Source organism: Paramisgurnus dabryanus, chromosome 10, assembly GCF_030506205.2.
Source record: "Paramisgurnus dabryanus chromosome 10, PD_genome_1.1, whole genome shotgun sequence".
Classification (NCBI taxonomy): Eukaryota; Metazoa; Chordata; class Actinopteri; order Cypriniformes; family Cobitidae; genus Paramisgurnus; species Paramisgurnus dabryanus.
The window spans coordinates 1,645,513-1,657,436 of record NC_133346.1 but is presented as its reverse complement, the minus strand read 5'-3'; the positions used below and the strand labels follow the sequence as shown (position 1 = coordinate 1,657,436).

Genomic DNA, 11,924 nt, shown 5'->3' with positions numbered 1-11,924 from the left:
ATTGTTATTATTTTTTACATAATGTTTACATAATAACTATAGCGAACAAACAAATATTATTTATAACATTGTTATTATTTGTACAAAATGTTTACATAATAACTATAGCGAACAAACAAACATAATTATTTATAACATTGTTATTATTTTTACATAACGTTTACATAAATATTATTGTTATTATTTTTTTCATAATGTTTACATAATAACTATAGCGAACAAACAAATATTATTATTATTTATAACATTGTTATTATTTTGCATAACGTTTACATAAAATATTATTGTTATTATTTTTCATAATGTTTACATAACTATAGCAAAAAACTAATATTATTATTATAACATTGCTATTATTTTTACATAACGTTACATAAAATATTCTATTTATAACATTGTTATTTTTTTACATGTTAACATAATAACTATAGCGAACAAACAAATATTATTATTTATAACATTGTTATTATATTTACATAACGTTTACATAAAATATTATTGTTATTATTTTTACTTAATGTTTACATAATACTATAGCGAACAAACAATTATTATTATTTTTACATAACGTTTATATAAAATATTGTTATTAATAACAGCTATTATTTTTATGTTTACATAACTATAGTGAACAAATATTTTTATTTATAACATTTACATAAAATATTATTACTTGTAACATTGTTGTTATTTTTACATAACGTTTACATCAACTAATTACAATTAATGACATGGACGTTAGCCAAGGTGAAATTTCAAATTTTGTGTTCACATAAATATAAAAATGGCAAGAAATGTTGTTGTAGGTGAAAAACGTATACATACGTGAAGGAAATATTGGAGGAATCCCCCCCCAAAGAAAACAACCCATTTCCAAAACAATATTGTATTTCTATTCGGACTGTGGATATTAATGTTTCAAAATAATAATTTTTCAGACATAAGGTTTTAAAATTTATTGGTCATAAATTTGTTACTGAACTTTGACATTTTAGGTGGAAAAACATGATTTAATTCATAACATGGCGTATAATCTGTGTTGTCAACTTTACTCATGTATCACTTTAATAATTAAATTTCTTTAGATTATGGAAGACAATTAAATCCTTTGAATTTTTCAGAAACAGGCAATCAGAACATATAGAGTCCCTGAGAAAAACACAAAAACATTTAATAATTTTTCCAATTACATCCTAAACAAAATATCTTACGGTTCACAAACCAGCCCAATTTAAATAGTTTCATACCTCCATCTTAGTTTTTTAACAGTACATTAACTTAATGAGTTTAAAGGCGGGGCTCTGCATCAAACCGTTAAAAATACTGGTGGATTACACAAGTCAGCACCTGAATAACTTAACTAGGATTATCTTTTAGTCTAGATTAAATACTAGACTATATAAAAACACTTAATAGCCCGGGTTCACAGACAAGGCTTAGACTAAAGGCTTAGACTAAGTGACAATGGGTAAAACCGTATGGGATTATATATTTTGTGTCAGCATTTTTGTTTATGAGATTGTCAGTTTCATGGAAGGATCATACTTTGATAGCTGCCTTAAAAAAACTAAATAAACTAAATAAATAAAGCACATATTCACACTTTACAAACAATCAAATGATTTTAGATGTCACATTTTGCTTCTAACATACACAAAGCATTTGGTTTGTTAAAAAATAATAACCTTTTTAAATAGTTCACTAAGTCATGGTTAAACTGTATGACCTAATTTGCATATCTATGTGCACTATAACAATTTCAATAAAAGACGAGAAGCTTTTACTTAAAGCAAACAAAAAAAAGAGACACTAAACTTTCATTTATTTCACAGGTCTTTTCACCGGTCCAAACACAACTGCATTATAATTTAACCAGCGTGCCGGGCATCTACATCTTCTTGTCTTTTCCGTCCTGTGTAGTTGTAAGAGTAGCCGTCTGTAAGCAGAAAACATTTATGTAAAAAATAACATCAATAATAACTCCGTGAAAACAAAGAGACATCCTAGAACTTCACCTGTTCAACCATTTTCTGCATCTTCTCAATGACACTGATCATCTGGCTGGCGTTTTCTCTTAAACTCTTCTCGTACGTTTTGTTGAGCATCTCGGCTTTTTCTAAATTCCTCTTCATCTCTTCCTGTTGGGTTTGATCCTGCTGATTAGACGACTGCCGTGCCTCTGCTTCCTCTGAATCACAAACATACGATGTAGTGTGCAAGGGTAGGAATCGTGTACTTTTTAGTACCAAATAGTGCACACTGGATAATTAAAGATTTACTTCTTTATACATAATATACAGCGGGGAAAATAAGTATTTGAAACATCAGCATTTTCATCAGTAACAGGATTTCTAAGTGGGCTATTGACACAAAATTTTCACCAGATGTAGCTATCAAGCCAAATATGGAATTCATACAAAGATATCAGAACATTTAAGTATACAAGTTGAGTCATAATAAACTGATAAAAATGCTGATTTTTCCCGCTGTAATATGCTACAGAAGAGGACAAGTCTGTGACTTTGTATTTTTATTATACATTTTATTTAAATGTATGAACCCAAAAGTGAAATAACAATGAACATACATGTCATTAAGTTAGTCATTAAGCGGTAGTCTGTCCTTAAGTGCTTAAAATGCAAACTAAGATGCAGTGGTACGTTGTGTTATTTGTCTCTTACCTAGTCTGGAGTGTAGCGTTGCGATTTGTTTCTCTAGTTCACGTTGGGCCGTTCGGCTGCTCTCTAAAGACTGCAGCAGGTTTGGTATGTTAATGACATTTCCTCTGTAGTTCACCACATCTGTGTTATGACTAACAGAGGAGCGCCGAGCGGAGCCTTTCTCTATGCACGGCTGACCGGGCAACATCTCTTTATTACCTGAGAGAAAAGGTATACGTTACGAATGAGCACACGTGTGTATGGGTCGAATGAGTATTTACATCACACACACACACCTTTAGCACTGATGCTGTCGTCTGCGTGATCCGTATCTGTCCAGCGACTGCAGAGATTTCTGTAGACACAAACCCCACTGAGCGCTGTCTTCCTGACCAGATCCAGTGCCTGATGATACAGTGAGTCTATTTTATAACTATTTAATGTTGTCATTATGCAATATTGTATACTCAGTATGCATACTACTGCAAAAACTCTTTCAAAATAAAGAATTGGTAAAAACATCTCAGAAGACACCCAACCTGAGCAGGACTGAGATACAGGCCAAGAGACAGGAAGATGTTGAGCAGGTCTTGTTCACGGACACTTCCTATTAACTGCCGATCGAAGAACGTCCAAGCCAGAAGAACTCTGCGAGGAAGTTCTGCAGTCCAGCCTGGAGGACGATCCTAAAACCATAACCAACGAGTGATGTTCAGAGGAGAAACACTCACATAAAGACGCGTTATGATTTGAGTCTCACATTGGAAGTCTGATTGTCTGATGCACTGCTGGTCTGAGCGTCTCCTCCTCCTGTGTTTTGAAATTTACTCTCTGTTTGTTTATCAGCTGTCTCATCCCTCAATGAGACCTCATCTGTGTCTCCCTGCTCATCCGCCTGTTTTCCTTGTCTCTTCTTTGAGTCCGTCACTCCTTTCTTTTTCGCTTGCTTCTTGCTGTCAGATTTTTTGGCCTCGTCTTCCTGCAGACACACAAAGTGTGAGACCTCAAAAACAGACTGTACAATACTGCCTTACAAAGGCTAAGTGCCGTAACTACGCAAACACTGAAACCGAGAAAAATGCACTTAAAGTTTTTACACCAGCCAGTCAAATATGTTACTGCCATTTTGGCAGACACGTTTCTCTGAAATGGGACAAAATTGAACCAGGACACTTTGTCACAAGACACAACAGATCTCACAAAGCCTATTTCAACCCTTAAAGGTGCAGTGTGTAATTTTTAGAAGGATCTCTTGACAGAAATGCAAAATTATCTACAAAACTATATTATCAGGGGTGTATAAAGAACTTTTTATAATGAATCGTCATGTTTTTATTACCTTAGAATAAGATGTTTTTATCTACATACACCGAGGGTCCCCTACGTGGAAGTCGCCATTTGGTGCCGCCATGTTTCTACAGAAGCCCTTAATGGACAAACTTTGTTTACTAAGTTGTCTCCATCGATGACATGTTTGTCCGGTTGCAGCTACCATAGCTTCTCTGTGCGTTTCAAAAGTGAGGGGTGAGCAGTGGACTGAACCTTTGGTTGCAATTTACAACCTCAACACTAGAAGCCGCTAAAATTTACACACTGCACCTTTAACTCAATTTTGACCAAATGCGTAGTTACTGCGCTTTGGCTTTGTAGGGCAGAATAGACTCATTATATGATGGATGCTAGGTGTGGGCAGTATAACCAAAAATCCATTTCATTTTTTATGGTAATGGTATATTTCAATAGATATGTTTTTCAGCTTTATATTTATACTGTTTTTGAAATTCAACTTTGAAAAGTTCACACTAATTACCTACTAGCTTTTAACTAAATGCTCACCTCGGTTTTAAAAATATAAGAAGTTAGTGTTAAAATGAAAAGGCACTAAAGATCTTCACAGTTACAGTTATTTATTTTGTAGGTTTATAAAGATATAGTATGCATTGTATGTTATATTTACGCATACATTACATAAAAAATAAGCATGTAAAATGACCAAGTATGAATATGCACAAACCAGACAGCGTAAATATATAGCGAAAAGATGCGAATAGACGCGAAAAGATGCGAATAGATGCGAAAAGACGTGAAAAGACGCGAAAAGACGTGAATAGACGCAAAAAGACATGAATAGACGCGAAAAGACGCGAAAAGATGCAGAAAAACACAAAAAGTCGCGAATAGACGCAGAAAGATGCAAATAGACGCAGAAAGACGCAAATAGACGCGAAAAGATGCAGAAAAACACAAAAAGACGCGAATAGACGCAGAAAGATGCGAATAGACGCAGAAAGACGCGAAAAGACGCAGAAAAACACAAAAAGTCGTGAATAGACACAGAAAGATGCGAATAGACGCAGAAAGATGCGAATAGACGCAGAAAGACGCAAAAAGACGCAGAAAAACACAAAAAGTCGTGAATAGACACAGAAAGACGCGAATAGACGCGAAAAAAAAGACACAATCTTGCGCATTACGATGGGAATGACACGAATTGGGTGCCGCGTTTGCCACGAGAACATGCGCCATTCACATCAAACACATCTTCGCGCAAGTTGAAAATATTCAACTCCAGCGAAAAATTTGCATGACATGAGGTTGAATCCCACGAAGAATCTAGACCGAGGTAACGCAATGCTTTGTTTTTGGTGTGTACGTTGCATTTACACCACTGCGCTTCTTTCTCGTCTTTCTGATCAAAGATGTGTGTACTATGAGCAAATGCTGTGTCAAACTACATCGCTCCAGCTGTGCACGTGTCACAAGTTTTGTCTTGGCTGCTTAAAGTTTACATAAACTTTACGTGCAGGAAGTGCTTGCTTTATTTGGCGGCACAGCTCCATGCGCGCTTCTAGAGACCTCTGCATGCAGTAGACTCAGCAACATGAGCACATAGAGAGCGAGCGAGCGAGCTTTCATAAATTACTCTTTATATTTGTTATGAGTTTATTATTTCACGTTTCTCTGTCGCATTCAGTCTAACATGAAGGAGTGCCGAGTTGGCCACACCCACTTATTTACATTACGCAGAATACACGAAATTAAAAAGTCGGTAACGTCTGCCATTTTATTACACAGAAACAGAATATACCGCCATAGCGCCCAGCCCTGTGTGAGATATCATGCACTATGCATTTTACCGTAGATGAACTGCTGTCCTCTTTCTGTGAACCGGGTGGGACACTAGGACCCTGCGGCAGACTCCAGAGACACTGATACAGCTGAAGTCCAAAATCCCTCTGCAGCATTTCGCTGAACAGCTCCACCATCAGACTCACCTGTTATCATCAGTTCATCAGGAATTGTTACACATCCTCCATTCCTCACGCTAGTATTTGCAACACAGCAGGCTTGTGAATAAAGTTACACACCTCATAGTTGTCTCTCGCCTGAGAGGTCTGTGGCTCCAACAATGATGACAGACTCACCACAGACAGATTCAGACCAGCCGCAGGATTAAAAACCAAAGACGGGACGTCAGGAAGAGACGATTCATCATCCTAAATTACAAGAAAACAGCGACATGAGCTGTTAAGATATATTTGATGTATTATACTTTCGAAAGGATCTGTACCTGCTGTTCTTGCTGTAACTGCGTCCATTCTTTCTCTGTCGGCACTAAAGTCCACACATCCGGCAAAAACACCACGACCGTCTCCATTTTGCCTTCAGACAGATATCTTAGCTCGGCCATCCGGTGCCTTTGAAGATAATACATTATACATCTACTACACAACTTAATGTAAATTAATAGACTTGAAATAAATGAAGATATAGAAAGAGATTGACCACTGTGTGCACGCTGAGAGGTCCAGAGCAATCTGATCCCTCACGCAGCGGACCGCAGTGTTGACCAGAGTCTGGCTGTCCTTCCCAGGGTTTGCTCCGTCTACTTTAGGTGACCAGGAGCCTCCTGGGAGCTGCAGTTCTCCTCCGCTGTCAATCAACAAGAACTGCACCACACAGAAAAAATAAGATTAGAAAGAAGTCATTCAAAAACTAATAAGTGGGCTAAGATTGTGTTAAGATAGGGACACACCAAACCGATGCCAACCAAGTAGCAAAGGTCGTAAGCTCGGCTGACATTGGCCACGTGTTGGGTACGTCTGGGTCCCAAGTTGCCCTGGCACACCAAGCGGACAACGGGCAAATATAACATTCATTCTGCACCTACATGGTGGCGGTAGTTGGTGTTCATTACTCCTCAATACGGAAACCAGACGGGCTTGTGACTAATCAGATACAAAACTCAAAAAAGCAATGCTCGCTCACCCGAAATGGATTGGTGACATCTGTAATGTTTTTTTAAACCATATTTGTATTGAAATGGGAGCGTTCTGTGCATTCCCTTTTGACTTTGCTGTTTGTTCACTTTCATTTTTCTTCTTCTCATGCACTGCTTTGCAAAGCCAAACCGCCAATCAGAATGATCCGAGCGCCACCGCTGATTCGGCATGCTGAAGCGGCCAAAATAAGGAGTGATGGTGACTTTAGCCGACGATGCATAACACACCAAAACTAAGTCAGAAAATACTTAAAGGATTAGTCAATTTTCTTTAAAAAAAATCCAGATTATTTACCACCATGTCATCCAAGATGTTCAGGTCTTTCTTTGTTCAATCGAGAAGAAATTATATGGACTTTAATGGACCCCAATATTTAACAGTTTTAAAATTGCAGTTTCAAAGGACTCTATACGATCCCAAACGAGGCATAAGGGTCTTATCTAGCGAAACGATTGTCATTTTTGGCAAGAAATATAAAAATTATGCACTTTTAAACCACACTTTTTGTCTATCTCTGGTCCTGTGACGCGTCAGCGCGACCTCACGTAACACATCATCACGTCAAGAGGTCACGGATGATGTATGCAAAACTACGCCCCAGTTTTTACAAGTGTGGAGAAAGAGAAGCGTTCCGATGTTGTCGTATGTGGAATGATACTAATTCATTTCTTTGTGTAAGTTTATTGTTTAAAATGGTCCACAAATGTGCGTTTCATATATGTAACGCGTGACCTTTCGACGTCATTACGCAATTACGTGAGGTCGCGCTGGTGCGTCACACAGCCAGAGGAAGAAGAGAAGTTGTGGTTTTTAGAAGTGCACATTTTTCTTGCCAAAAATTACAATCGTTTCGCTAGATAAGACCCTTATGCCTTGTTTGAGATCATTTAGAGTCCTTTGAAACTACAATTTTAAACTGCATTAAAACTGTTAAGTGTTGGGGTCCATTAAAGTCCATTAAAATGAGAAAAATCCTGGAATATTTTCCTCAAAAAACATAATTTCTTCTTGACTGAACAAAGAAAGACATCAACATCTCAGAAGACATGGTGGTGGTTGTGAGTAAAGTATCTGGATTTTTTTTATAAAAAAAAATGGACTAATCCTTCAAAATCGTCGGCTTGGTGCGTACCTACTTTCAGTTCATTTTTTCCTACCACACAGCCTCTATAATATAAGCAGAATGTGCATGCTATTTAAAAAGTAGCGACGGCAGTTCAGCTGTTTCAAGCAGATGCTGAACGTTCTTACCTTGAGTAGTGTTGTTGGGTGTACAGACTCCTTTTGTGTCTGACCGTCTTTTGAGAGTTTACAACACAGTGAATAAAAGTCCTCAAGATGTGGCATTGAAAGTAACAGAACCTGAAGAGGGAACAGAATCACATCATCATCAGAGTCCATTCAGACACTTTATTAATCAGGAGGAGGGGGTGACGTGCGCTCCTCTCTCGTACCTTCACAGTGAACGTGGAATCTGTCGAGTCGCTGGCAACTGTTTCGGTCGCAGGCTGGTGTGACCCCACGTGAAACAGACACGGACCCATCAGACGCAAAGGCTGGTTCGGTGGGAAACTCTCGATCCAGGACACCTGAAGATGAAAGAGGTTCGAGGGCATCTGGAGGTGTGGGTATCTCCGCTGTAGCTCCAGAGGGTCACAGGACTGGCTGGAAAAATCAGGAGGAGACCTTAAACTTCATCATCAAATCTTATCATAGGGATTTGGAAAGACATGGATGTAAAAACATTTTTGCATTGAGCTATTTCTTTTAAAAACTTCACGAGGATGAGTTGATGGTTCAATCTTGGTTTTTTAATAGTGCACAGACTTACGTGTCTCTGGAGAAACAGGAGAAAAGAGGATTGCTGTGTGTGATTATAGAGGCGGTCTTTTTGGGCACTTCCTCTTCTGAGACGGCCCTCCATCTTTTTCTCTTCTGGTGGACGGGGTCTGCTCCCCACGGCCCTCCGCTGTTGTCCTCCCTGTCATGACACAAGACACAACAAGGACACAAGGTTGACAAAACAGTTCTTGAAATCAGGCCTACAGTATGCATGATGTGCACTGTGCAAATTATTGAAGAATCTTAGGATCTGAGTTTCTTAAAAAACAGTCTGTGAATTTAAAATGGACATATGACTCACCAGCGCCCGCCTCTACGTCCACCCATGACCTCCAAATGTCTCTTTCTCCCCCCGCTCCAGCCTTCAAACGGACCGTTCCACAGCATCTGTTGGTGATGGGACATCTGGATCATACCACCTGCGTTACGACACGTGGGACATGATCACAACGTCACAGAGAAAAATAAACAGGATCTTGCATCGGTCCGTCACATACCAGGACTTGGCTGCATGCTGGGAATCAGTGGTGGGATTTTGGGAGATTTCAGTAGCGGTTGTGGTTTGTTTCCCAGAATTCCAGGCTTTGGATTTGTTGACATGGACGGCAACAGTGGAGGAGGAGATTTGAAGGGCTGAGAGAAACACAACAATCATACGATCATGATCAAGACCCATTTTACATTCATAATGTCATCATTCAATAAAAGAAATAAAAAAAAACATAATTTACTTTTATGCCTCCAAAACACTCTTTGTTCACTATCGCAACAAAAAACACACCAAAACTTTTTGTTTAAAAATTAAAAAGTTTTAAACAAAACTTTAACACATTTTGAATCATCCTAAATCATATAAAAAAATTATTTATATATATATATATATATATATATATATATATATATATATATATATATATATATATATATATATATATATATATATATATATATATATATATATATATATATATATATATATATATATATATATATATATACTAGGGATGCACTATAAAGATGAAAAAAATGCAATATGCAATAACTAAATGATGTGATATACAATTAGCAATTTTAATAAAAAAATATAAATATTAAAAAAGTTATATTTTATACAAATTATATATCAACATACATGTTCTACATAGTTTCTGGCAAAAGAAAGCATTACTGTCTCTGTCACACAAGTCTCTCTGTTTTCTGCGTCAACCTAAAGCTTTGACTATACATAACTTAAAGTAAGTATTAAAATTATTACCGTTATTGCAAACCATTGCAATACGCATTTTGCATCATGCACATTTGCCATATTTCGGTAATTTCGATATATGGGACCCTGTCACACACAGTACTGTAAATACTTAAAGGGGCCATGTCACAAGACTTTTTTAAGATGTCAAATAAATCTTTGGTGTCCCCAGAGCACATATGTGAAGTATTAGCTCAAAATACCCCATAGATAATTTATTATAGCATGTTAAAATTGACACTTTGTAGGTGTGTGCAAAAATTTTCTGTTTTGGGTGTGTCCTTTTAAATGCAAATGAGCTGATAATGCAAACACTGATCACAATGATGGTGGTTTGTTGCAAATGAAACTCAATTGTGCTGTGAATTATTTTCTCTCTCTCTTTTTCTCTGCACTAAATGGCAGTGCTGTGGTTGGATCGTGCAGGTTAAGGGGTGGTATTATTATAATAAGAGCTCCTTATGACATCATAAGGAGAGCCAAATTTCAACAACCTATTTTTTCATGTGCTTGTAGAGAATGGTTTACCAAAACTAAGTTACTGGGTTGATCTTTTTGTTTTACATTTGCTAGGTTGATAGAAGCACTTGGGCCCAATCATAGCACTTAAACATGGAAAAAGTCAGATTTTCATGCCATGGCCCCTTTAACAAATTGTGCATTATAGAGCAAAGCATTGTAAAAGTGATCAGGCTGTCAAACCTGTCCATTAAGGGTCTGAACTCTCTGAGCCGTCCAGCTGATGGATTTTAATGGGTCTTGAACTGCCTTCACCAGGACTTTCTCACCCACCACCGGCACACGACCCACGACAACACTGTAACACAACCACACCAATACTCAAATAATTAACACCTGACACATTTACTGGATCATGCATTTATCCTGTAGCTCAATTGGTGAAGCGGCACAAAGGTCATGGGTTCGATTTTTAGGGAAGGGGAATGTCACACAATGAGATCACATTATGAGACATAATTGTCAGCAATCCCAGTGAATAGTAAATATATAAAGGGCATTGGGATGCTCACATATTGAAAAAGATACTTAATTGAATGCAAGTTACTTTGGATAAATGCATCTGCCGAATGCATAAATGTAAATGAATGTAAATGTATTATTAGAGACACAAACCTCACTGGGAAATGAACCTCCTTATCCACAATCCCATGATGCTCCTGCATCTGTGTGACCACACCAGTAAACACCCGCTGCCTCATCTGAACACAGCATCATTCAGCATTTACACAACAATACACAAGCAACTGTATCTTTTCATTATTTACAATCAAATATATTATAATCTATTCCTGTATACCTGAGTGTCCATATCAGAATTTCCTTTCTTCTTTACATGCAAAAACAAAGTATTCTGAATGCATTGAGAGACAGTGTATAAGACAATGTAAAAAACAAATAAAAAATCAAATGAATGTAATAGAGTAAATGTTATTTAATGCAAATGCTGCTTGCAGTGGTGTTTGGTGTGCCATGTTTGATATGTAACGTTACTAGTGTGTATGACGCTAGCGACATCTTAAGGCTATATTCCTTTATTATTTAGATCTGATCTATTTGAATAGATGTTAAATGATGTGATGTGATATTTAAATGCATAAACTTACTTGTATTTTGTATCCGTGTTGTGTTTTTCTTCCACGCTGATGCTTTTGTTTGTCGTGTGTCAGTTCATCAAACGGGCAGTTGATGCATCAGCGGCTTCCGTCGGTCAGTTGGTGTAATTACAGGTGAAACGGTTAAACGCCTTAAACCGCGTTTACTTGTAAATATAACATAAGAGGCCATACAAAACATCAAAACATGGAATAAATGTTTATGTAAACATACCAAAATCTTTATTATTCTTTGTAGACTGTGGAATTTGAATGAATT

At 37.3% G+C, this 11,924-nt stretch overlaps 1 protein-coding gene across 3 annotated transcripts; it reads right to left on the bottom strand.

Moving 5' to 3' along the window:
* Positions 1 to 941: 941 nt before the first annotated feature.
* Positions 942 to 11,751, bottom strand: ccar2 (cell cycle and apoptosis regulator 2). 3 transcript variants are annotated; one of them, XM_065263963.1, is made up of 19 exons: positions 11,657 to 11,745; positions 11,350 to 11,403; positions 11,166 to 11,251; positions 10,734 to 10,848; positions 9,283 to 9,418; positions 9,087 to 9,204; positions 8,775 to 8,924; positions 8,398 to 8,608; positions 8,195 to 8,305; positions 6,447 to 6,610; positions 6,232 to 6,358; positions 6,029 to 6,157; positions 5,798 to 5,935; positions 3,421 to 3,639; positions 3,200 to 3,346; positions 2,957 to 3,065; positions 2,682 to 2,879; positions 2,016 to 2,188; positions 942 to 1,936 (listed from the first exon to the last, which is right to left on the bottom strand). In XM_065263963.1, exons 2-19 carry the CDS (start codon positions 11,359 to 11,361, stop codon positions 1,889 to 1,891), a joined length of 2,391 nt encoding a protein of 796 aa, XP_065120035.1. In that variant the 5' UTR covers positions 11,362 to 11,403; positions 11,657 to 11,745; the 3' UTR covers positions 942 to 1,888. The 3 variants fall into 3 exon arrangements, with proteins under 3 accessions (XP_065120035.1, XP_065120043.1, XP_065120050.1); XM_065263971.1 differs by having other exon boundaries at positions 11,350 to 11,379; XM_065263978.1 differs by lacking the exon at positions 11,350 to 11,403 and having other exon boundaries at positions 11,657 to 11,751.
* Between the last annotated feature and the right edge of the window lie 173 nt (positions 11,752 to 11,924).